At 38.9% G+C, this 27587-nt stretch overlaps 1 protein-coding gene across 20 annotated transcripts in view; it reads left to right on the forward strand.

Annotated features, from left to right (window-relative positions):
- Positions 1 to 27587, forward strand: part of CSGALNACT2 (chondroitin sulfate N-acetylgalactosaminyltransferase 2) — a 61263-nt gene that overhangs the window by 17534 nt on the left and 16142 nt on the right. For 12 of the 20 annotated variants that reach the window (XM_060126992.1, XM_060126999.1, XM_060126998.1 and 9 more), the window contains exons 2-7: positions 2869 to 3796; positions 5984 to 6200; positions 7508 to 7609; positions 10864 to 11042; positions 12869 to 12963; positions 23452 to 23533. In XM_060126992.1, the coding sequence (XP_059982975.1) occupies positions 3136 to 3796; positions 5984 to 6200; positions 7508 to 7609; positions 10864 to 11042; positions 12869 to 12963; positions 23452 to 23533 (1336 nt within the window). In that variant the 5' untranslated portion in view covers positions 2869 to 3135. Of the gene's footprint in view, positions 1 to 2868; positions 3797 to 5983; positions 6201 to 7507; positions 7610 to 8482; positions 8575 to 9382; positions 9406 to 10863; positions 11043 to 12868; positions 12964 to 23451; positions 23534 to 27587 lie in introns of those variants that run through there. The other 8 variants (XM_060127008.1, XM_060127004.1, XM_060127009.1 and 5 more) reach the window with 6 other exon arrangements.

Consider the following 27587-nt stretch of genomic DNA (forward strand, 5'->3'; position numbering starts at 1 on the left):
TGATTTTGTTTGTTTTTAGTTGTTTCCAGTGTGAGAGTAAATCTGGTCCATGTTACTTGATCTTGGCTATAAGAGGAAGTCTCTTTAGTCTGTTTTAGAGTGTAAGAATTGGTGGCTCCTAACGTTTCTTTCTACTCTGAGCTCTTTGATTTTGTTTTACATATCTTTGACAGCTCAGTTTCCCATTTCCACAGTATCCCATTCTCTCCTCAGAACACTTAACTATCTGCTGTTGGTGCTTGGAAGGTTGCTTGATATTAACTCTGGGTTGTGAATGAACCTGGTTTATCATACAGACAGACTACATAGAATGATGGCAGTCAAGGTGTAACAGGCAGAAAATGGGTGTGTTCTCTAATACTATTCTTAACATATTTAGAGTTGTCATAATCTAGTTTTTTAGGATGTTGTTGAAGAGTTCCCTTCAGGGAACATAAAGGCAAATATGACTTTAATTGGAATCTTTTATGTTTAACAACCACAGAGCTGTGCAACTAACATTTATATTCTAAAATAATTACAGGGACTTCCCTGGAGGTCCAGTGGTTAAAACTTCACCTTCCAGTGCAGGGGGTGCGGGTTTGATCCCTGGTCGGGAAGCTAAGATCCCACATGCCTCATGGCCAAAAAACATAAAACAGAAGCAATATTGTAACAAATTCAATAAAGAGTTTAAAAATGGTCCACATCAAAAAAATCTTTAAAGTAATTACAGCGACTTTTCTTTCATTTCAGTGGATAATATTTAACCGTAAGATATTCAGCTGTAAAATAAGCATGTAAGATATCTCAGACCTGTATTTTGCTTAAAGGAGGGAGAAAGAAGACCTTGGCTTTAATGTTGCCACTTAATAGTTATATAACCTTATTTAAATCTTTTCATTTCTGAACCTATTTTTCCTATACAAAAGAAGATACTAGCAACACTATTCTGAAAGGATGACATGGGAAATGTATAAAAATACCTTATAAATCAGTATTTTTCAAGATTTTTGGATCACAACCCACTTATAAATACATTTTACGTGGCTAGCTCATGCATATGTGTGTGTGTGTATTCGCAACACAGAATTTACTACTATATGTGATATGCACCAGTATTTCCTGTTCTAGTTCACTGAAAAGTAAACCTTTGGTAGTGACCCATTAATGGGTGATATCTCACAGTTTAAAATACATTGTCTATATAAAGAAAAAAAACATGAGGTACCATATTAATATAAGGTTGACATACTTAGCTTATATGCTGTTAGTTCTGTTATCAAGTTCAAATATAGTATAGTTAAATATATATATAACTTTATTAACTTATTCAAGATTATGTTCTCACATTTTTAGTTTTAATCTTTCTTTTCCCTATAAACGGGCTAGTAATAACTTATAGTTAAGAGATACCTCTGAGTTTTAACTTTTAAACAATGAAGTTTAAGTGGTTTCTTATGCTAAGAATTACAGTTCTGAGACATGTTAAAGTCCTAGAACTAATATTGGCTTTGTATTTTACTTAGTTTTCTTGATACGGTACCAATATTTTTTTCCTATTTTTTCCTATATCACTTAAAATAAATAAGATTTATAAGCAGTAAAACAGATGCCATCATAGTAAAACTTGTGAATTAAAATTTTAAGGATACTTGGTTATCTTTTGGTTAATTAAAATAATAAATGGCTAAGGGTAGTTAAGTCCATTGTTTGTGATCCACTAGCCAAAAGAAGTTTGAGTCTATCCTACATTTTGTATAAATATGTGCCACAAAGAACACACGTTGCAGCATTTTTCACAGAAGGCATCCAGGCTTTCCTAATCACCAAGAAACTGACGAGGGCTGATGTTCTCTAGTGACCTTCTTCCATAGGTTCTGCTGCACTGGTAGAAACCAATTCTGGTAAAAGCAGGCTTAGTATCACATATTCTTCTTGAAAAACCCTTCATTAGAATAGAAGTTCTCTCTGCAGTAGAGGCCTTCCCTGCTTCCTGTCTCCTAGGTTTAACCTTCTCTATTTCTAGAATTAAGAATCCTTAGTTTAGAAAGAAACATGGAAGAGCTCACATAGCTGGTTGTGGTATGAGGGATAGCATGTAATTTTGTAAATTTATAAACGGTTCTTGGATTTTGTTTCCCTATAGATAAATATGTTCCTGTTTTTCTTTATATAGACTCCAAACTTTCCAGAGCTGTAGGAAATCTGTTGCTGTGTAATACACTGGAAAGAATTATGTGATCTAATGCTCAAATAATCTACTGGAGGACTTTGGATGTAAAACTGTTTCTTAATGTGTTTTCCAGATGTCTGTGACCTTTTGAAATTGCTTTTCCTCCCAACTTAATTTTAAGGCTCTTAGATTGACTGAGTTGAGCTATAGAAATTAATGAAGTAGAATGCTTGAATTGAATAAACTGGAAGAAAATATCTCTCTCTAGAAAGCCATTATCAACATAACAAAAACATTTTATAGAAACTCAGCTCCCAAATGGTGATATGTTATAGGTGGGAAATGGCGAGTTAATTGAAATATTATGTCAATAAAGAGTTATACATGATGTAATTTTCAAATAGTTAGGGACCAATAGAATCTATCTATTGTAACACAAACTATGCTAAACGTAAGTTTAATGTTTCTTTGATTCATTCAGGTTATGGATGTGTAGACATTATGGTTGAAAGTATTACCTGTGATATTTTAGTGTTTCATAAGGTATTTTTCTTAGTACTTTCTCCCAGCATTACTGAATATTCTATATTGTATTAGTGCCTCTCCTGGTGCTCTGCCTATGGTAGTCACATAGCAAAGTTTACTGAAGCTGTCAACAGTGTGATATACTTAAAGAAACAAAATTCTGATTGATTCTGATCTGTTTCTTTCAGAAAAATCACCACCCGTGTCATGGATTTTATCTTATTGTGTAGATCAGATTTCCTTATTCTGGATATCATGGTAACAATATAGGAAATATGCATTATTTCTGCAAGTAGAATTCACTGCTGAAGGAAGAAATTTTTTAAGCTACAGCCAAATTCATTTTGGTACCTTTTATGGAAATCCTGATTTTGTTTTTACTTTTTTATAACCTTTCGCAAAAGGTATGAACAAGCAAAGAGCACATCTCATTAGGCAAGTCCACATTAATAAGAATGCCTAGAAGAGGATTGATTCTTCAGACCCGGACCCACTGGCTACTGTTGGGTCTCGCTTTACTCTGCAGTTTAATATTATTTTTGTACCTTCTGGAATGTGCCCCCCAGACTGATGGAAATGCATCTCTTCCCGGTATCGTTGGGGAAAATTATGGTAAAGAGTATTATCAAGCCCTCCTACAGGAGCAGGAAGAACATTATCAAACCAGAGCAACCAGTCTGAAACGCCAGATTGCCCAATTAAAACAAGAATTGCAAGAAATGAGTGAGAAGATGAGATCACTGCAGGAGAGAAAGAATGTAGGGGCTAATGGCATAGGCTATCAAGGCAACAAAGAGCAAGCACCTAGTGATCTTTTAGAGTTTCTTCATTCACAAATTGACAAAGCTGAAGTTAGCATAGGAGCCAAACTACCTAGTGAGTATGGAGTCATTCCCTTTGAAAGTTTTACCTTAATGAAAGTATTCCAGTTGGAAATGGGTCTCACTCGCCATCCTGAGGAAAAACCAGTTAGAAAAGATAAGCGAGATGAATTGGTAGAAGTTATTGAAGCTGGCTTGGAGGTCATTAATAATCCTGATGAAGACGATGAACAGGAAGATGAGGATGGTCCCCTTGGAGAAAAACTGGTATTTAATGAAAATGACTTCATAGAAGGTAATGTGAAAACAGTGTTGGTCCATAGTTACGTTAGTATGACAAAATTCTGTTATTGTATGCTGGTAATATGTCAGTCATTATCCACAGTATTAAAACATTTAAATTTTTACCCACTAAATTCCACCAAGAATTTGAAGTGGCTTTTTAGAAAAAGTTATAATGTGATCATGATAAAATAGAAAATAAGGAGCAGGGAAATAGAATAAATCTAAGTTTATATAGCAAAATACTCCCCAAGTTGAAGGGCTCTTAGGATTGTATATGTATTTGCACGTATATGTATTTGCATTCATGTCTTAACTGGTCTTGACGTTCGTTTTTTATATTTTTTAAAATATATGAACTAAGGCTCAAGATTTGAAAACCATTTCCTAAAGGAAAGAAAAAAACCTGATTTAGATTAGTGATTGTTCTATATTTTGAGTGGAGGAGAAACACATGTCAGAACATCAAGAGGCATACATAGTTTTGAAAAGCATATTTGGCATTTGGAAAAGTAAAGAAATAAACCTATTTTCCTAATACAGGCTACAGAAAGGGCATAGGATTTTTATATGTCAAAATAGGACGTGACTCAAAAGTTGAGGAACACTTGTATAAATTTAAGAAATTTGTTGATTAATATAAACAGGAATAATTATAAATCCCAACCCATCTCCATCTTAATACCCCCTGGTAGATATTTAATTGTAGACTTAAAACCATTTTGGATACAAATATGTCTTGAAAGTTCTCTTTGCTCGATTCTGTAAACAGTATACCACGTGTAGTTTTTTTTTTTTTTTTTTTTTGACCCTAAGTCATCATGGGTATCACTTGCTGTAATATAATATAATACCTTGAGCCTTTGGAGGCCATCAGGGAGGGCCTTGTGCTTTTCTGTGGCATTTTAGCTGTCTTCTCCCTATAGCCACCTCTTTTCCCCTGTCACTTCCTGCAATTTTTGATGGGTTGTTTCTTTCAAAATGCTTGTAATTTTTCTGAAAGCTCAGCTTTTTGTCTTTTCACTGTGTATGTTTGTAGCTTATGGCAGAATTGAAAGCTGCAGAGGAAATAATATAACTAAGATATGTAAAATGTCTTCATGTCTGCCTAAAAAGGAAGGAACCTATGCCAGTTTTATATTCCGCAGCTTCTGCTTTTCTTATAACTCTCCTCGGATTCTGTCACTTACAGGATTTTTCTCTGCATGGAACACATTTTGTCCCTTGCTTTTCCTCCACTGTGCTGCTTCCCTCATCAAAAAAATAATTACTGACAATGATTTAGTAACTCCTGTTTCTCTACCAGACTTCAGCTTCGATGTCACTTCTTCTTCGAGGTGATCTCCAACCTGCAAGTTTAAGACAGCAGTACTTCTTCTACCCTGTGTCCCATCTCACAGCACTTGTCATAGCATATGGCATTTCCCACTTCCTGATTTGTAGTTCCTGATACACTGTAAGCCTCAGGAGGAGTGGGACCAGTCAATCTGGTTTACCATTTTATTTCCAGATATTGACTGACTCACACATCTATAGGTCTAACCTCTCCCCTGAGTGTCACACTTAAAAACCAGATTGCCCAATAGACTTCCATACTTTATTCCCAAAGGTGTCTCATATCACCATGTTTAAATTTATACTGATTTTTCTTTGTCTGACTTCATTCTATCCAGAGTCTTGTGTGTTTGCATGTGTATATCACTATATTGTTATTTCTTTATTTTTCTGTCTTCCTCACTAGACTGACCCTTCCAAAAAACTGGGACCATGTAGCCTTCTTTATACCATCAGTGCCTGACACAAATGCACTCAATTCATTTTTGTTAAGCTGAACCAAGTAATAGATGATTTGACTGTCAGGTCTAGAATTTAATATTGCTAGAAGTAATTTCTTTATTTTCATCATTTGGTTTCTGTGTTGATAGGCTCTGCTATTAAAGTCATATATGAAAAGGAATCATTGTCATTTGGAGCATATTTTATGGGTTGAATAATATAGCAGAGTGGTGAACATTTTTTTAACCTCTCCTTTTAAAGAAACAGTTGTTGTTGACTATACCGTGGGGATAACATTTTCACAAATATATAAAAACCCTACAAGTTTGGTATCACACTTTTGATCTTTGAGTAAAATCAATAGTCATATTGAACTTGTAAACTTTGACATGGAGACATCTTTGTTCCCAACTCTTTCCTTTAGGTTATTATCGCACTGAGAGAGATAAGGGCACACTGTATGAACTCTTTTTTAAGAAAGCAGACCTTACGGAATATAGACACGTGACTCTCTTCCGCCCTTTTGGACCTCTCATGAAAGTGAAGAGCGAGATGATTGACATTACTAGATCAATTATTAATATCATTGTGCCGCTTGCTGAAAGAACTGAAGCATTTGCACAGTTTATGCAGAACTTCAGGTAACTCCCGGGGCTTAGTGATTTGACTGAGCGCTCCTAAAAAAAAAAAAGCACATTTCATGCCATTTTATTTAATTTACCTTCACTGAGTATGATTACTTAGAATCACAGAACAATTTTTTTGGCTTTAGGGAACTTTATGTTTTGATATTCCCTTTTTTCTTAAGGCATGTATAGTATATTGTGTTACTGACAACTTGAACTGTGAAGTAAATTGAGGGTGACAACTATTAGAAACTAAATTTGATTACCTTTATAATTGTGTTTGAATTCATTTTAGGACAAGTTGAATTTTTAAAAATAAAGTTATTGATGTGTAACTTACATACAATAAAATCGACATATTCCAAGGATAGAGGTTTCATGACTTTTGACAAATGTATACACCCATGTAACTGCCTCTCCAGTTAAGATATAGAGCATTACTATCTCCCCAGAAAATTCCCTGAGAACAATTTGAATTTCAAAATTGAAAGAAATTTTAGAAATACAAATATTCAAGTAAACGTGGGAGAATGTTATTCCGTCTTGGGAAGCAGAGACTGTAGCAGTTTTTAAAAGAATTTTTTTCTTTTTCTTAATCATTAAATTTGGATATTTTTAAATGCTGAAGTGTTAAAAAGTTAACAGCTACATATTAGGGTAACGATTTGAGGAAAGTTTTACTTTTTTGTTTTAATTGAACAATTGTCATGTTTTTAATACTTTAATATGATAGTTTTAATTCTTTGTAGTCCCAATCTTTGTTCTCATTGAAGTTGTTGGATGTAAAAGTTAACACAGTTCTGTTGCAGAATACCTAGAAGTCATGCTTCCAAATGAGTTTTACGTTTTTGAAATTGCTCGCTTGAGATCTGATTTCCTAAAGCATTTTTTAATTGCCTTTTTTGGAATTACCTTCAGATGCTACATTATTCTTTACAGTTACTAATCTCAATCATGACAAATATTTACTCCTTGATGATAAGTATAATTTCTCTAATTAGCCAATCTGAAGACAAAGTAACTCTTGACCCCAAACTTGAGTTATTTATTTATTTGGTTTTGAACTGATTGAACTTATTTCCTTGAGTAGCTTATAATTTGCGTCTGAAGGCAATACCAAAGCAAAAGTTCCAAAAATGTTTTGAAATATGGCAAAATTCAGCAATATTGCCAGTTTTATATTTACTTAAAGCTTTGTGTGATTTCATTCTAAATGAGTAATGCTTCATTTGTTTTCTTGTTAAAGCTTCATGTGATTGCTTTCTGAATGAGTAGTGCCTCATATATTTTCCTGAATGAACTTTATTTTTCAATTCTGTTAGGGATGTATGTATTCATCAGGACAAGAGAATTCATCTCACAGTGGTGTATTTTGGTAAAGAAGGACTATCTAAAGTCAAGTCTATCCTAGAATCTGTCACAAGGTTGGTGAGCCATGTCCACATTGAAGTCCTTTATATATAATAATAGAAGAATGAGAATTTCAGATACTTAATGAATAATTTTGAATAGCTGCCATTAAAAGTTGGCTGAGCATGTGAGTGGTGGTGCTAGTAAGTTCCTCATTTCACCCCTAAGTTCACTCTAAATGACTCATCTTCCCTTAACCTCTTAGACAGTGTGGCATGATTAGGGTGCTCTCACTCTGCGGCCCACTCACCTTGTATATATTTGCCTCCATTTATTCTTCCATTTCCTTCTTTTTGAACTCTTTCCCTTTTTCTAAATCTAATCCCTTCACTTGGATATCATCTCCTGAGCTTGTCTCTCTTGCTTGCCACTTTTCTTTCCTTCCATTTTCCTAAGTTCCTTCTCACCCTGCAAATGATGCTTAGGTCTCCCCTATCCTTAAGAGACCCCCGCCTGACTCTAGAGTACCCAGTAACTGCTATTAGGTTTCTGTCCTTTCACATCTGAACCTCACAAAACAGTAGCTATCTAACCAAGCAACTCATATAGTACCTGGCACACAGTAGGTGCTCAGAGGTTTGAATGAATGAATTAGTAATTCCTTAATACTCCATTATTAATTCTGTAGCTTCTCAGCCTTTTCATCTCTAAGTTATGGGCCTAGAGTTATGACCTAACTGCCAAATTCAGCCTTTTCTCTGTCATCCTCTTTGCTTTCTTACATTTGATACCTAACCAGTACTTCCTTCTTGAACCTCTCCTCTGATGTTTGTAGAATGTAAATATTTTGTAAATGTAGATATGTTATAATGTAAGATATAGGTTGATTGACTTTTCTGACCACATCAACTCTGTATCCTTTACTTGCTTCTTTACCTTTCTGCTAGTTGTGGCCATTCCCTAAGAGTCCAGCTTTGGCCGGCCATTCTTCTCGAATCGTTCAACTAACATTCATTGAGTCCCACCGACTATGTTCCAGGTACACTGCTCGGGAGTCTAACTGGGGTGGTTGGGATAGGACTGGGCACAGAGGAGGGAGTTGCAGTCCCTACCCCAAAGGGACTCTCACAGCATTGGAGTAGGAAAAACAAACACTGTCTCCTCCTCCGCCTTCACTGGCTCCTCCTCCTGATGGCCCTCTTTCAGTTCAGACGAAGGTTCTCATGATTCCCTGGGCTTGATGTCTGAGGGCCAGCGTCTTTCACTCATTCTCTACCTCTGATTAATCGGTTTCTGCTCACCGCACAGGACCTCTGTTCTGTCCTTTCCTTGCTGCTGCCACCGCTCTAACCCACGCTCCCCTCCCTCCATTTCTTCCCTTTGTCTCTTCCCTCCTTACCATTTTCAGATCACCTACTAAGTACCAGTGACTCACGTTGGTATTACTGAAGTTGTCCCTGCATTAATCAAGACTCCTCTGTGGCAAATGACGGAAACTTATCTTGAATTTGGTTGAGGAAAATGGGAGCTTTTATGAAGAATCTTGGATAACTCCCAGAATTAAAGGGATTATTATAACCAAATTAATGAGAAGAAAACCAAAACAGCTTTGGTATCTTAGGGACTGGGACCAGAGACTTGAATACCATCAGAATTCTCTTGTCTTCTTGTCTGTTTTACTCTGCATGTTGACTTCATTCTCCTGTTGCAGATTGGCTTCTTCCACATGTGAGGTATATGGCTGTTGGCGGCTCTGGGCTCACATCTTCTCAGCTTTGCCATCAGAGAGGAAAGAGCTTTCTCCCAGATCCAGTTGAGAGAATCCCAGGGAAGGACTTTTGCCCACTCTTGAGCCAGTCACTATGGCCAGGTGGGGTGGGGGTATTTTGATTAGCCCAGCTTGAGTCTGGTCCTTGCCCCTAGGAAATTACTGCGGTTGGGGTATTCTGTGATTAGTTCCTCCACTTGGTGCTGGGAGTGTGAGGTGGTGATCAGCAGCTTCCCCAAAAGAAGGGAGAGATTTACAACCTATAAAGGGGGCGGGGGAGGCATGGGCACTCAGAGTACTTGGAGTCCACTCCATGCACTGTTTGAGTCTTTGCTTCAGTCTCTCCATTTCCCATTCTATACTATTTTAAGAGTAATCTTTTAAAAATGTTCCTTTTTTGATCCAGCAGTTCCCTAGTGCAGCAGTTCTCCAACTTTAACATCAGTAACCTGGAGTGACTTGTCCCGGGAGAGACGCAGATGCTCAGCTCCTCCCCTAGTATCTGATTCAGGGGCCTGGGGTGGGGCCTGAGAATATGTATTTCTGACCTGTTCCCGGGGAATTCTGATGCTGTGGGTACATGGACTTGGCTGTGATAAACCACTGCCCTGGTGGAAAGACCCTGACTCCTCCTTGACTTTAGAACACTGACCAAGTTCTTCAACTTCTCATGGAAGGTACTCCTTAGTCTGACCCTTTTCTGGTCTTCTCTCATTGTTCCATTTTAGAATCCCTGTGTTCCAGTTTGACTTGTCTGATTCCTGTTCTTTAAAAAGCTTTCTACTTTCTTACCTCCTTGCCTTTGAGAATAATTAATTGGAATGACCTTTACACTCACCACTGAATTCAGGATTTTAACTAAGGCATAACTTAAATTCTGTTTCTAACGTCTTCTCTAACTACTTCAGACAAAAGCAATCTTTTTTCCTCAGAACTGCTGTTCATTCATTCATTCAGAAAGTATTTATTGAACTCCTACCCTTTGAGGGGCGTTGTAATGAACAAAACAAAATCCCTGCTCTCATGGAGCTTACATTCTAGTGGGAGACACTCAGACAAACATGTCTGGTGGTACTGAGGAAAACAAAGCTGGGCAAGGGAATAGAGATTAAAGAAAAGGGAGATCAGGGCTACTTCACATGTAGCATGAGGGGATCCCTCTGATAAGGGGACATTTGAGCAAAGATCTGAAGAACTAGAGAGAAGAGCACTCTTTGTATGTATCATTCATGTGGATTGCATTATTTATTACCAAATACTATGCTGTTTTTCCATGTGTATATTTCTTACCTCCCTAATAGGTTTTTAAGATCCTGAAGAGTAGTGGCCCCTCAACACTTATTAACTTCACATCACTAGCATGTTGCCTCAAATGTGGGCATTTAGTTGACTGTCTGTCCCTGATGATGATCATACACATGTAACTGATCATTGTCTTTCCTTATATGAATGTAGACCCAACATAATAAATACCTGAAGGTAAAATATATTTTGTAAGTTGTGTTAAGAGAGTCAGCTTTAAGTGGGGCTTACCATTTGTTGTATGTGCTTTCCTCATAGTGAGTCTAATTTTCACAATTACACCTTGGTCTCATTGAATGAAGAATTTAATCGTGGACGAGGACTAAATGTGGGTGCCCGAGCTTGGGACAAGGGAGAGGTCTTGATGTTTTTCTGCGATGTTGATATATATTTCTCAGCCGAATTCCTTAACAGCTGCCGGTTAAATGCTGAGCCAGGTGGGTAAAATGTTAGTAGGTGGGTTGAGTGTAGAATTTAGAACAATGTCAGCACATCCCATATTTTGAATCAAGTTAATTATGTTTTTTAAAGGTTATATTTGGTGTAATTTAGCTGGAATATTAAGTAGAAAAGCGAAAATTTGCCCCTCTGAAGAAGTTCATACCCCTTGTTCTGTTATGGCCAGATTCCACTGTATACATTTGGATTCAAATAAACAAATGCAAAGAAATAAATCTTGAAATTGACAAGGAGGAAGTAGCACCCATCAAAAAAGAGCAAAGTGATAGTGTGATGTGTGAGATTCAGAAGCACTCTACCTCAGGCAGGTGGTGCCAACACAAATGCAGTCATGCACTCATGCAGAGGTCTAGATACAGATGGTGCTTGGTCTTCAGACTGTGCATTTTGGGATGATTACTATACTTTGTTTTATGTTGTACATATTTTTTGAAAATGTTAAGAGCAAATGACATTTTTATATATCAAATATTATTTTAAATGTGAAAAGGAAGTTTTCTATATTAAAATCTCATAGTAAATGTTTTTTTATATAGAACTACTCATATCGTACAAATTATTATTTTCTTATTAATCAATTTGGTTAGGGATGGTTGTCAGGAACTCCCTGAGAGTCAAGTGGGTAAATGAGGGTTAGATTTACCTTTTTTTTTACCAGGCAAAAATATATATTTTATATATATTTTACATTATTTCCTTAATGTAAAAGAAATAGATTTGCCTCTGGGAAATTGAGCTCCCCTTCCCTAAGTGGGTTTTAATGAAGATGAGATGAACATCTGCTGGGGATCTTGTGATAAAAAGACTGCCACATTACTTACAGGGTCCTTGACAATTTCTGAGTGCTACATATTATCACGTCTGATTGAGGCCAGTCTCAGCAAGGGGATCTCTGTTGAGAGGAGATGGGCTAGTTAGTTAGCCTTAAAGGGTCCCTTCAGTGCTAACAATCTGAATGCTAATGACAAGGCCTTTTGAGGGGGCTATTACATCATGTATTTTTTGTGGGTTTTTTTTTTTTTTTTTCCGGTATGCGGGCCTCTCACTGTTGTGGCCTCTCCCATTGTGGAGCACAGGCTCCGGACGCGCAGGCTCAGCGGCCATGGCTCACGGGCCCAGCCGCTCCGCGGCATGTGGGATCTTCCCGGACCGGGGCACGAACCCGTGTCCCCTGCATCGGCAGGCGGACTCTCAACCACTGCGCCACCAGGGAACCCCACATCATGTATTTTTAACTCAATCTTCCCAAGTTTTCCAAATCTTGTTTAGATCTGTCTGCAATTCTATATTCTAATTATTATTTATGTATCCATTATACAATATCCTTTGGATTCACTGTTTTTATGATTCATTTTGAAGGGTGAGTTTAACAGAAGTTTCTAAGTTTCTTGGTGATTGTCAGAGGTTAACCTACATCTGTTACTGCTAATTCGATGACATAATGATTAATAAATGGTTCACCTCAGAACAGGTGAGAGAATGCTTTTGTGCATCACCCCAGAGTCAAAGGGAATAAACATGTCAAAAGGGAATAAAGCACCCTTTAGTCTTTTTTTCTCTGTTCTTTTGCAAGGTTATAGTTTCATAGCCAAACTTACTGATATGTTATAAAATCATCATCATGTTCATCAACATGAGGTTTCAGTAACCTGAACATTGATAAAATACAATATTAATAAAATAAGATCATCATATGTAACAAAGAAACACTTTAACGAAGTCGTAGTAAAGACTTTACTGCAATAAAGATCAATGCTTTATTTTATTACTTCTTTTTGTGATGTAAACATATTTTAATTTATAGGTAAGAAGGTGTTTTACCCTGTGGTGTTTAGTCTTTACAACCCTGCCATTGTTTATGCAAATCTGGATGTGCCCCCGCCTGTGGAACAGCAGCTGGTAAGACTCTTACTATCGGTTATGAAAAGTCTCAGAGATCCTTGCCTGGTTCCTTTATGTTTGTTTCACAAACAGAAAACATAGTTTCAATTAAAAACTGTAGTTACTATGAACACACTTTCATAGTGTACCCCCTCCATAAAGTGTGATTCTGGCAGGGGGTTGGGGGGTGGGCAGAAAAGTTTAGGCTACAGAGAAAAATTCAGGTTCTAGATTGTGAAAACTGTACGGTCATTTCTACCAACTTATTTTTAGTAATACTAAAAATAAATTTTAATTTTAGAAACCTTACTAACTGGAAATTAAAACTACTAAATAAATAAGAAGGAATAATATACTATGGGAAATTACTTAGTCTTGGAATGGGAATGCCATATATCAGAACTTACAGTTATTGACAAAGTTACAAAAGTTTTGAAAAAAATTTAAATAAACGTGGAATAATTTAGATTTACAGAAAAGTTGGAAAGATAGTATAGAGAGTTCCTGTACTTCACCCAGTTTCCCCTATTGTTTACATCTTACATAGCCATGGTTCATTTGTCAAAATTAAGAAATTAACATTGGTAAGTTACTGCTAACTACACTATAGATTTTATTAGGATTTCACCAGTTTTTCTACTACACCTCCTCTTTCTGTTTCAGGATCCAGTCCAGGATACTATATTGCATTTAGCCTAATCTTTTATTGTTAACATTAAGAACAAAAAGGAAACAAATGAACTAAGAAGACAATTTAACATGTTTAAAAAGTGAAAAGTAACTCCAGGAAAGAAATAAAGATAAAGGTGGAAATTAATGAACCAAAAATAATAGATTGACAAATATAGGAGCTTATTCTTTATGTGCAGAAAAAATGTAATCATAAAGTGGGCAGATTCAGGGTAAAATAGAAAACAACAACGTACAAAATTAGAATAAGAAAACATTAAGAGAAATCTATTTCATATAGTAAGTTTTTAAAATTCTAAATAAAAGGAAAGATTTGAGAGTTTATAAAATATTAGAATGAACTAAATTCATGTAAATTTTTTTTTTTTGTACTTTTATTTTATTTTTGGCTGCACTGCACAGCATGCGGGATCTTAGTTCCCTGACCAGGGATCAAACCCACACCCCCTCCATTGGAAGCATGGAGTCTTAACCACTGGGCCACCAGGGAAGTCCCTCATGTTAATATTTTATAAAAGCTCATGTTAGTATTTTATAAATAAAAGAGATGGAAGCTCTGAAGAGATGAAGAGCAATTTAAAATATTAGAACAGTTATCAAACATTTAACCTGCAGATACGTAGATATGTTTCACTGGTGAGTTTTTCCAAACTTTCAAAGAACAGATAATATTAGTGCCATATGATCTACTTAATATATTTTAAGAGGCCAGCATTATCTTCATATCAACCCCTGGCAAAGCATGTGTACATAAACACACACACACACACACACACACACACACACACACTTCTACCTTATCTGTAGGCCAGTATTACTTAGGAATATAGATACAAATGGGGTCAAAGTGGCAAACTGAGCATCTACATCTGCCCTATCTGACACCGTAAATCCTTTGTAGAAGTGAATTATTAAAAATAAAAAGGCATATTCGTATTGGAGAATGAGAGAAGTGCCATTAGGAGATCTAAATTTTGAGAAATTTCTGTAAGATGACAGTGGTTGTCATAGGGTTGATTAATGGAGGAGAGAACAGTCTGGAACATATTCAGGACAACACTGAAGATGGGGCTGCCTTGCATCCTCTGAGCTCATAGAAGACAGGGAGTGGTAGAGTATCTGTGCTTCTCTGGAAGTTGTGCTGAACAGCAGGCATCACAGGCACTGACCTACAGGCTGAGGCAGTGTGTGTGGTCCCTGGAGCTAGAAAGGCAGGGTAGGGTCCTAGGAATACTGAGTTGTAGGGTGGATAGGGAGCCCCAGACTCCAGAGGTGAGCCGTCATTGGCACATTTTGCCCAAGACCACGTTTAGCCCCTCCTTCACTATTGCTGGAGATAGACCCCTGTAATCATAGCTAAGAACCAGGGGTGTTTGAACAATGATTTTTGAAACAAAAATGAGTGGCAGCTAACCACAGCTAGCCAAACATTTGAGGGAAGCTAACACAATGAAAGAGGCACCAAATTTTAATAAATAGAAAAATTAACATATGAGAATATGAATACAGGTAGAAAACAACTTTAAATATATGTTTAAGGAAATTAGAGAAAATGTTGATTTTGTAGAACTGTTTGTTGCTAAAAATAGAGTCAGAACTTGGAAATTGTGAAAATATAAAACTCAGTAAATGGGCTGAATAGCAGATGGTCACAGTTGAAATAGTTTATAAACTGGCAGACAGGCCAAGAGACAATGTGAGAGAAAAATTGAGATGTGGGAAATCAATTCAGAAGCTCCCAGATTGTTTAATAGGAGTTCCAGAAGAGAAAGAAAAGAGAATAGAGAGGGGAGGAAATAGAAGAAAACTTCAAAGAACTAAGAAAAGATAAGTCTTCTGGCATTTGAGAACAGAAGTCAAGGGACAATCCTAATAGTTTCCAGAGACGCCAAAAATAGCAAAACCTAGCTTGTCTACCAAGGAATAATAGGTTGGCACTCGCGGCCTTCATGATAATATTGGTATTAGAAGATAATAAAATGATACCTTGAAAATTCTGAAGAAAAATAACTTCGATTATAGAATCCATATTTGACTTATTTGAGGGCAAAATAGACATTTTTGAACACTGAAGAGCTCAGAGGTTATTTCTCACAGACCTTTTCTAATTCAGCAGAATGAGAATGAGCACATTGAAAGAGGAAGACCTGAGAATAAAACAGTGGTCAGGGGCTTCCCTGCTGGCGCAGTGGTTAAGAATCCACCTGCCAATGCAGAGGATACAGGTTCGAGCCCTGGTCCAGGAAGATCCCACATGCTGCAGAGCCAAGCCCGTGCACCACAACTACTGAGCCTGTGCTCTAGAGCCCGTGAGCCACAACTACTGAGCCTGAGTGCCACAACTACTGAAGCCCATGCACCTAGAGCCCGTGCTCCCCAACAAGAGAAGCCACCGCAGTGGAGAAGCCTGCGCACCACAACAAAGGGTAGCCCCTGCTTGCCACAACTAGAGAAAAGCCTCTGAGCAGCCACAAAGACCCAATGCAGCCAAAAAATTTTATTTAAATGCAACCAAAAAATTTTTATTTAAAATAAATTATTTTTAAAAAGTGGTCAACAACAGCAAGAACCTAGTAAAACTTTAGTTTCTTTAAATAGTTGTTGATGAAACACATAATAAAAAAGAAGTTAATAGCAATTTAGGATTAAAAAGTCAAAGGGTATATACATGGTATACATACATGTATGACCTGACTCTGTCCCAAGAGACCCAGAAGCAGTGACATCTTTAGAGTAAAAGGCATACCCAGCTCCCAGATCTTAGTGCTGGGACAGGAAATAGAGGATCCTGGAGCATCTTGTAGCTCTAGAAAGTAAGGAGATATTCAAACAACAAAAGGATGAGGGTATGTCAGAGGGACACAAGAGCCTGAAAGGGCTCCCAGTGGCAAAGCTGGAACAATTTGAGCAACAAAATAAATAACCTAGTACTGGATTATAACACTAGAATAAAATAAATATCCATGAGTCCATACTGATATAAATAAATTTGTGAGTGAGTAAATAAGTAATAATAATGAATGAACTGGATAGATTGATAGGTTGATTAGATTAGGGGGAAAAGAGACAGATCTTCCCTACCAAATTCTAAATAACTTGTAGATACTCCCTTTTCCAGAAGGTGGAGCTAGGTGACTCACTTCCAAAGAAACAAGTATGAAAAAAGAAAAACTAGTAGGTTTCAACAGAGAAACCTGGCAGACACCACCTTAAACCAAGTAATGAAGGTTAACATTACTAGTGTTGTCATGTACCCCCTCATATGATGTAACAAGAAAGGCACTTCACCCCTGTGGTCTTTCTTCCAAAAACCTGTAACCCCAGCCTAATTATGAGAAAAACTTCAGACAAACCCAAATTGAGGGACATCCTATAAAATACCTGACCATTACTCCTCAAAACTGTCAAGATCATCAAAAACAAGACTGAGAAAATGTCACAATTTCTCAGGAGACTAAGGAGACATAACACCAAATGCAATGTGGTCGCCTGGACTGGATCCTAGAACAGAAAAAAGGACATTAAAGGAAAAACTGGTGGAATCCAAATAAAGTCTGCAGTTAGTTAATAGTAATGTACCATTGTTGGTTTCTTAGTTTGGACAAATGTACCACAACGGTGTAAGATAAGAACATTTAGGGGAAGCTAAAGCTACAAGAGAAGTATATGGGAACTCTTTACTATGTGGCAACTTTTCTGTAAATTTGAAATTATTTCAAAATAAAAAGTTTATTTATAAAAAATTTTACTTGGAAAAACAAACCAGAAGAAGTGCAAAATGGACTCAGCCTATGAGGGTGAAGAGCGAATTTTCTTGTCTGGTTTGGGAGGATGTGGGCGAAGAATGATTTGAAAGTGGATTCATTCTAAGATGTTGTATAGAAAAATAAGTTTAAGTACTTCCATTTCAAGTTGTAGTTTCACCAGTTTGTAACCATTGCAATTTATTTAACCTTTCTAAGCTTCATTGTTCTCACTTAAAAAGCATAAGACAAAAGTTTGCTCTCCATAATGTTTAAAGTTGTATTAGAAGTAAATAGGAAATACACCAAATAGGAAAAAAATAGTTAAAAGGCATTTGATAATAATTCACAGTAAACATATTTAAATAGTCATTCTTACTAAGAATGCATTAAAACAGCAGTGCGATACTTTTCTTCTGCTGTGAAATCGCTGTTTTGAAAAACAGCCATGTGAGTGAGGCTGGTGGGGTAGGGGCTCCTCCGTCCCTGCCAGTGGTGTGGGAATGCAGGTGAGCTTCCTGGGTCAGGAGTTTTCAAACAGGTTCATCCCTCTGATCCAATAATTTCCACTCCCAGGAGTCTCTCCTGAGGAAATAATCAGAGGTGTAGAGTAGCAATATGCATAATATTGACAAGATTGAAAGCAAGCAAAACTCTAATAATAAAATGATAAATTGAATTATAGTATATACTGTGGTGAATGTTGTGTGTCAAGAGGAAAGTGTTCATGAAATGGAAATAAATACAACAGTGTAAATGTAGAGGTAAATGTGAAGTTAAAAAATGGTAAATGGTGTATATATATTTTAGATATTTTAATGCTATAATAGCTAGTGTTTTTATGTACCCTTTTGTTTGTGCAAGGTACTGTGCTGTTTTTTATACACGTTAACTCATTTAATCCTGTAACAACCTTTGAGGTAGGTGCTATTATTACCCCTGTTTTACAGATGAGGAGACAGCTGTGCATGGATGAGTGCCCCTCCCCTAATGCACAGCTGGCCAGGATGGGGCCAGGAGCCCGGGCAGTGTGGCTCCATAGTCTCCACTCTGTTATATTAATTCATCAAATAGTGAACGTCCATTCTGTGCCAGCCATTATTCACCGCTGTAACCCCAGCACGTAGAACCATACAGATGTGATTGTTGTTCACAAGAATCTTTAGTCTGGTAGGAAAAGACAGAAAATAAAATCAATTAACACATACCATGCAGATCATTAAAACAGGCTGCGTTGTGAAGAGTGATTAGGTGGTATCTGTGTTGCGTTGGGTCAGAAAGGCCTCTCTGAGATGGGGCTGTTGGAGGGGCTTCCGAATGAAAGGAAGGAACCTGCTACACAGTGACTGGGGAAGGCAGTGCCAGGCAGAAAGACAGCTAGTAGATTTCCTAAGGTGGCTGGAGCACAGGGGGCGAGCGGGCACAGAGCTGGGCCAGGTCATGTAGAGCTTGCTATACCCCTGTAAGGGGTTTGAATTTTATGTAAGTGTGATAGAAAAGCTTGGGAGTTTTGGTTCTTTGCAGAATGGATTGTGTGTGGCTCTAGCTGCAAGTAGCCAGTTAGGCTTTTGCAGTAGACCAGTGGCGGTGCTGTGGCTTGGGTGAGGATGGTGATTGTGGAGAAAGGTTTGGCTATGATTTAGAAACAGAACTAACAGAGCTTGCTGGTAGATTAGATGTGGAGAGTGAGGGAAAGACAGGAGTGGCAAGAGGAGAGATCAGGACTTCAATTTGAGCATGGTAGGTGTGTGTTGGTTATCAGACATCCAAGGGAAAATGCCAAGTTGCCAGGGGGATTCGTGGACCTGCCGTCTGTGAGCAGCTGAGGGCTGGAGATGTAGGTTATGTGTGGATCGCTGCATCTCCCACATGCTTAGGTGAAAGAGTAAAATGCAATAAAATATTAACAATCAGGGATTGTAGACAATATGAGTTTCCTTCTACTTTTCCTCAGTGAAAATGTGCTGATTTAAAAATCAAACAAAACCAATGACTCTTTTCCCCAAGTCTGATAATATTTGAAGAATTTTTAAAGAAACTAAAGTTATAAATGAAGTCATAATATTTATAAAATCAGAATTGGCCTGGGGTAGAAATGTCAGAGTGGATGTTTTAATACTTTGCACCAGGATTATATATATTATATATTTTTGACAAAGGAGATAAGAATATTAGAGCCCACTCTTGGTTTTGCCACAAAACTTATGCCTCTATAAATTTATTTATTCATTTAACAAATATTTATTGAAAGCCTATCCTGTGCCTTGCATTGTTCTAGGTACTAGGGATATAGCAGTGAGCAAAATTAATAGCGAGCAAAATTAACAAAAAGTCCTGCCCTCAGGAAGAAGCCTTCCGCCCCCCACCAAATGTTAAAGGAAAATTTGTATTTCATTTATTAGCTCCTACTTGAGCCAAGTCCTCAGTACTGCCTGGTTCATTCTGTTTTCCAGAGTGGTTCTCCCATTCTGCACAGCAGCTTTTTCAGACTGTCCCACTCTTCTCAAAAGCTGCCTCCTCTACAGACCTGTATATTCCTATATTCCTGCTATCTGCAAGAATTTCCAGTCTGTGGTTGCCCTACAGATCACTGAAATTCATTGTGTGCAGAACCTAGCTCCACATCATCCATCTCTGGGCTGGTCCTCCCCCGCCCCCAGCCCCGTGCTCCTGCTCTTGTGGGGGATGTACCGTCACATACCCATTGTCAGGACAACAGTCTGCTGTCATCCTTGGATGATCCTTCCGTCTCATCCCCTGCTCCTGCCCATTGAGTCACTTGCTGACTTCTGTCAATTCTGTGTCCTAAATCTTTTCTACATCCATCAAATTTTTTTTCTTTCTGGACATACCATGACAGTCTATACCACCAGCCTCTTATCCCCAGATTATAACTGTTGCCTCTTAACCAGCCTCACTGACTCCATTCTTGCCTTCTTACCTCTTCTCTCTCCTTATCTCTTCTCCCTTATCATCCAGAATGATCTTCCAGAAACATCATCTGATCACATTACTCCTTTTGCTCCTACTCTTCAGAGAACCCCCATTACCATTAGGATAAAGCCCAAACCATGTGACCAGGCACACGTAGTTCTCTCTGATGTGGCCCTGCTGATCCCTCTAGACCAGGGGTCAGCAGTCTGTGGCCTGCAGGCCAGATCTGGCCTGCTGCCTAGTTTTGAATGGCCCATGAGTTAAGAATGGTTGAAAAGTATTTTTAAAAGGATAATATTTCATGGCACATGAAAATTATATGAAATTCAAATTTCAGTGGCCTTAAAGTTTTTTGGAACACAACGTGTTCATTTGATTATTTACTTGTTAATGACTGCTTTCACACTACAGTGACAGAGTTGAGTAGTTGAGACGGAGATTCTATGTTCTGCAGAGCCTAAAATATTTACTGTCCAGTTCTCTATAAAAGTTTCCTGAGCCCTGCTCCACATTTATGGGCACCTCTACTTCTGACCCCAGTGTTTAGTCCCACCATCTTTCACCCACAGTGCTCTCTTCCATCACAGGCCTTTGCGTAAACTGTTCCTTTGCCTGGAACTTTCTCCCAGCACATCTTTCACTTAACTAACTCCTACTTATCTCTCAGATCCCAGCTCTAACTTCATTTCTTGGAGGAAGCTGTCTCAGAATGCTGCAGGTTGGGTGAGGTGCCTGTCTCTCTCCTCTCTGTCACCCTCCTCACATCCATATCCTCATTTCCCTCCTTACCCAACTCAGATTCCATGGTCAGCTGTTATCCACGGCCTCTTTTTTGCCATACACTCACCTCCTTCATCCCTCACTCCTTCCAGTGTTTTCTCTTAGAACCCTAACCTGGTTAAGGACAACTCTGTCAACCTGGCCCCAGAGCAGCAGAATGTGGAGAGTGAGAGACACACAGTCCCACTACACAGCATAGCTTTAAAGGTGACCACAGGCCTCAGGAGTCCCAGACTGCCCTGAAATCCTGTGCCTTACCCTAGTCCACCCACTCTTTGTCCTCCAAGCCCGCCACACTATCCTTCTCACGCCTCCCAGCAGCCCTCACCACTCCTCACTCTCCACGTATGTGTTTCATTTAGAAAAGAGAAGCAGTCGGATGTTCACTTCCTTATTCTCCTGTCATGAGATCCATCGGCCTCACTGGCTCTGTATCCCATTCTCAGCCTCTCTCCAGTCCCAGTGGAGGAACTGCCACATTCCTTCCTAAGGCCAGCTCGTCCTTTTGTAGTGAACTACATGGAGCTCATCCCTCATGCCTAAACAAGGGCGCCCCTCAGCCATTCTTCACTCTCTCCTGTCCTAACATTTTGCCTCTTCTAGATCATTGTCATAAGCCTATCAAAATACTGTAATACCACTTATGTTTGGAAAATGTAATAGCTGTTTCTTGACCTGGGGCCTCGTTCTTCTTGCCCTTGTTTTCTGAGCTATTGCCACAGTTGTTTCTTTACTGTTTCTCAAACACTCCAAGTGAGCTCCTCCCTCAGAGCCATTGTACATGCTTCTGGAATGATCTCCACATATTTGCATAGCCCACTCCCTGATTTCAGTAGGGTCCCTGCTCAAACGTTACCTCCTCAAAGAGGCCTTTTGTGGCCATTATATCTAAAATAGGCTTTCTATCTTGCTCTCTTTTTAGCCTACGGCATCTTTCTTTCCAGCATGTGTCACCACCTGAGACCTATATTTATTTATTGGTTATTTTCCCATCAAAACGGAGGCTCTGTGGTAGCAGGGATTTTGTCACCTCTGTTCCCTGCTGGGTCCCAGCTCCCAAAACCAAGTCCAACAGATTAAACACTTGTTGAATGTATGAATTTTAAAAGGAGGTTTATCAAGCTTCAACTTTTACTTCATTCTGCAGGTACAGTGTCATCAAAGCTCTGATTTTCTTTTTCTTTCTCTGCTTGGACTTCAGTGGTGACTGCTCCATTTTAAAACTGGTTTCCCTCATGGTGGGAAAGGACTGCAGCAGTTCCAAACTTCTCATCTATACCCTACACCAGGGGTTGACACACTTATTCTGTAAAGAGCCACATAGAAAATATTTTAGGTTTTGCAGACCCTGTTCCAACTATTTAATAACTCTGCCATTGTACCACAAAAATACCCATAGACAATTTGTAAACAAATGAGTGTGACTTTGTTCCAATACAGTTATTTGCAAAGCCAGGTGGTAGTTGCTTACTCCTGCCCTACACCATCCAAAGAGAGCAAGTGTCTTTTCTAGTAGCTCTCAGAAGAATGAGGGGGCTTTGTTTTCCAAAGTTCCCAATAGCCCTCCTGTTTTAGCATGTTGACCTGAACTTTGTCTAATGCCTAATCAGTTCCTAAGTGAGTAGGGTGAGACCGTCTCACTGGTGTAGCATGCTCACGGCCTAGTCTGACGCTGCCAGTGGAAGGAGCGTCCCTGAAACTCACGGGCTGCATGGGGCCAGGTAATTACCAGAGCAAAACTGTACACAGTTAGGAAAGCGGTAGGGGAATGGATGCTGGCCAGGCACCAAATAAGGTCTACTGTGTAGAAGTGATCAGTGTATTACGGTATGTGCTTGTGCAACTGGTGTCCTCCTTAAACAGAATGTAAGCCCCCTGAGGTCAGGCATCAAATTCTTTGATTGTTAGTAACCTCAGCTTGCACCTTCTACAAGGTTTGAACAAATTAAATTGAAAGTAGAGAACAAAAGTATGGGCACCAAGTGGGGACAGCAGGGTAGGGGATGGGGCGGTGGTGGTGGGATAAATTGGGAGATTAGGATTGACATACACATACTAATTTGTATGAAATAGATAACTAATAAGAACCTGCTGTATAAAAAAAGTAAAATAAAACAAAATTCATAAAACAAAACAAAACAACAAAAAAGAAGTAGCAAGAATCCTGTGCTCATGGGGATTACTGTATTTTTGTTGGTTTTGTAAGGATTTAGTAATATAAAGGCATCTGATCCATTATCAGTGACATAAATGCCAGGAAAAAGTATTATTTGGAAAATATTTTAATTTGTTTCATTGTTGATTGAAACTACTTCTAGTTTTTGAGGGATTAAATTGAATTTTGTTTTTTAAACTTAAGGTTCACAAAAAGGATTCTGGCTTTTGGCGAGATTTTGGCTTTGGAATGACTTGTCAGTATCGATCAGATTTCCTGACCATTGGTAAGTATACCTTACATTTAAGGATAGGACTTTAGGTATATACTGTAATATGGCATTTTTCTAAAAGGTCTCAGATGTAAATGTTTTCCTATTAAATTTTGAATGTCTGAGATTAGCTGAAGAGTCTGGAAATATGAAAGGCAAAGTGAGCTTATAATTAGTGTCTTTGAATAGAAAAATGAGGTCATAATGATAAAATAAAATACCCATATTTGCAGTTGTTTCGAGTACCTTTACAAAAGATCTGTACCTGGCTTTGGTGGTGTACTCATGAATTGTTACAGCTAGAAATAATGTTGGGTTATCTAGTCCAAGAGCTTTCATATTTTTTACTTGGAGAGGAAACCACGGATTTCTTGAACATAATGCAAAATCCTAGTATTTAAAACAAATGGGAAAACACCTAATCTTTCTAGCTCTCGTTGAAGTTGGAGTGGGGAACTTGGAATCACTGGCTTAGTTATCCACTCTCCTAAACCAAAGCTAACCATGAAGGATCTCATCTAAGCTACCTGCCCCACTGTACCTTTAGTCTCACCCAGCAAAAATTAAAGTATCAGAGCTTAGTTTAAGGAAGCAGGCTGAAACCTGATTCATTCATTCCATGTCTCCTGATTCATTCAGGGACTACCTTTCCACAGCGTGTTAGAATACATGGTATATATATTTTTTAATAGAATATATTTTGTGTATTTTTTAGGTCCATCGTACCTTCATTTTTATAATCAGCCATTTGTTTTGGAAATTCCTACACCTTGTCTTTTTTTTTTTTTTTTTTTGGCCATGTTGGGTCCTCGTTGCTGTGCGTGGGCTTTCTCTAGTTGCAGCGAGGAGGGGCTACTCTTCGTTGCGGTGCACAGGCTTCTCATTGTGGTGGATTCTCTTGTTGCAGAGCACGGGCTCTAGACGTGCAGGCTTCAGTAGTTGCAGCACACGGGCTCAGTAGTTGAGGCACACGGGCTTAGTTGCTCCACGGCATGTGGGATCTTGATCAGGGCTCGAACCCATGTCCCCTGCATTGGCAGGTGGATTCTTAACCACTGTGCCAGCAGGGAAGTCCTCCACCTTGTCTTTTTATCTCTGTAACAAATGATGGGAAATCAGCAGATAGAAATAAAAAAGACTATTACATGAGACTAATACCTTTTTCCCTGATTTCTTGCTTAATAAAATAGTAAGGATACATCACTGCCTTCTGACCTCTGTTATTTCTCACTGCTCCTTTCTCATTGTTTTTTCCTTGTATTTCTATTAGATACATGTTGGAGCACTTAATGGTGTCCCACATTTCTCTGAGACTGTTCATTTTTCTTCATTCTTTTCCTCTTTGTATTGCATAATCTCAATTGATCTATCTTCAGGTTCACTGATTCTTCTTTTGTTAGTTCAGATCTACTGTTGAGCTGCTCTAGTGAATTTTTCATTTGAGTTATTGTGCTTTTTAACTCTAGAATCTCATTTCTATCTCTTTATTGATATTCTCTTCTTGATGAGACGTTGTCATCTTACTTTGTTACTTCTTTAAGCATGATTTCTTTTAATTCTTCGAACATATTTATAATGGTTGTTTTGAAATCTGCTAAAACTGACATCCGGGCGCTCTCACAGGCAGTTTCTGTTGCGGGCTTTTCTTTTGGTATACGGGTCACACTTTTCAGTATTCTTTCAATACTTTTTTGAAAACTGGATGTTTTAGATAATATTTTGTGTTGATTCTAGATATTGACTCCCCCTGCCTCCAGGGCTTGTATTTTGTTTTGACTTTGCTTATTCATTTATTAATTGACTTGGCTTTACTATTTTAGTGAATTCTGTCTCCCTACCCTCTGCCTCCCAACAATATGAAGCTTCTCATGTCTCTCATCAGGTCATGATGCACAGCCATCCTGGGATGACGTTGGATTTAGCGGGGCTCTCTTTGACTGTCTCTTTCCATGCCTGTTGATGTCACTCCTACCTATTAGGCTGCACTAATTTGCTCTGATTTGACAGTGCTCTGGGACATAAATTGCTCCGTAGTCTGAACCAATTAAATCGAACCCTTTTGCAGGGTAGTTTTTGGGGCAAGTTTTTGAGGTTTGCTTGGACCCAAGGAGGGCTGTGCACATGGCCTGATGTCTCCCTGCCTTAGCTGTCTCTTTGCCTGCCTCGTTCTGGTAAACTGGCTGGCCTACATTTTAGCTTGTTCTAATGGGGCTACCAGCCTCCTCTTAATTGTTTACCACCAAATCTCCAGTATTTTCAAGAGCCCCCTTAGGCCTGAACTTCTGCACATTCTCTTTTAAATAAAGTCAGTTCCTTTGGGAAAAGCTCTGGAGCATTTGTTCTTATGGACTGCTGCTTCCCCTGAGCCTCTGCTCCAGACCTGGGGGTGGAGATAGTGGCACACTTCTCTCAGAGGGACACCCCTGCTTTATGAGCAGGACATTAGGTGGCAGCAGAAGGGACTACTCCCTCTTGGAGAGCCTCTACCCTATGAATGTGGGCTGGGTGAGAAAGGGAGCCCCTGCCCTCTCAGCAGCACTTGTTTGCAGTTTAGCCTCTTTCATTTGGAGCTTCTGTTCTTGTCCCTCTTTCCTGTCCTTCTGGTATTCCCATTATACATATGTTACACCTTTTGTAGTTGTCCCATAGTTCTTGGATATTCTGTTCTGTGTTTTCTTTTCTTCCCTTCCCCACCCCCCGCCCCCAGTCTTCTTTCTCTTTGCTTTTCAGTCTTAGAAGTCTCTATTCACCTGTTCTCAAGTTCAGAGATTCTTTCCTCAGCCAAGTCCAGTCTACTAGTGAGCCCCTCAAAGGTATTCTTCATTTCTGTTACATTGCTTTTTATCTTTAGCATTTCTTTGTGATTCTTTCTTAGGATCTCTATCTCTCTGCTTACATTAACCACCTGTTCTTGCATGTTGTCTGCTTTTTCCATTAGAGCACTTAGCATATTAATTATAGTCATTTTAAATTCACAGTCCTTTAGTTCCAGCATCCCTGCCATATCTGAGTCTGGTTCTGATGTTTGCTCTTTCTCTCTGATACTGACCAGGGTTCTTAGCCTTCCCCAATCAATAGAAGTTGACTAGAGGCCGGACAAGAAATTCATGCAAGGCTTTATTGGGGCCCCTGCTGCAGCAGCCGGGGAGTGAGAACAAACGACAGGTTCCCTTGCTTGCTCACTCGCTGAGGCAGGGCGAGCTTGTTCCTTATACGGGGTGGGGGTAGGCATGTGTCCAGGGGTCGGAGCAGAGGGGTGGCTTAGATGGTCTGCCCACCCCTTGGTGGGGTTGAGTGCAGGGGGCGTGCGCAGTTCCCTGCTTTTGCTCCTGACACCCAGTTTTTGCTCCAGGCTCTTTAGAAGTGGCAGTTGGGTTTTTCGATCTTTTGTATCTTTCTATCCATAATTTGCCCCAACTGCGCATTCATGCAGTTATTTTTCGTCCCATACGGTTTCTTTGTATTTTGTTGCTTCGAGGAGAGGTGTGTCCAGGTGTAAGCACTGCAGCACTGCAGCAAAGGGTCCCGGGTCCCAGCCTGTCTCACTTCAAACTGTTTTTTGATTTTTAGTTTGCCTAATTTTTTTCCTCATAGCTGAACATGATGTACTGGGTAAAGGAAGCTGCAGTAACTAGACCTTTAGTGATGGTAAGGTGTGGGAGAAGAGGAAGAATTCTGTAGTCCTGTGATAAGGTCTCAGTCCATCTTTAGTGAGCCTGGACCATGAACTTCACAATCGTTTCACAGACACAGCCCCCAATCTTAAGTGGGACAGGATGGCTAGAGTGGGCTGGAGTTGGGTATATCCCTTCCCCCAGATAGGTTAGACTCTGGTAAAATAGTTTTTCCTAAACACAGGCCTTATTAAGAAGAACAAAATGCCCTGGCATATTTCAGAATGGTTACTTTCCCCCTCCTTCTGAAAGCGCTAGGGGATTTTTCTCCAGTCTTCACTGTGAGAACCTGGTAGACCTAGAGGTAAAACTCAGAAAAGTGTGCAGGCCTCTCTGGAATTTTCAACTCTTAGACTTTTCCACTGAGCCTCTAGCAATTCATCAATTACAGTTCA

Source organism: Lagenorhynchus albirostris, chromosome 16 (assembly GCF_949774975.1).
Source record: "Lagenorhynchus albirostris chromosome 16, mLagAlb1.1, whole genome shotgun sequence".
Taxonomy (NCBI): domain Eukaryota; kingdom Metazoa; phylum Chordata; class Mammalia; order Artiodactyla; family Delphinidae; genus Lagenorhynchus; species Lagenorhynchus albirostris.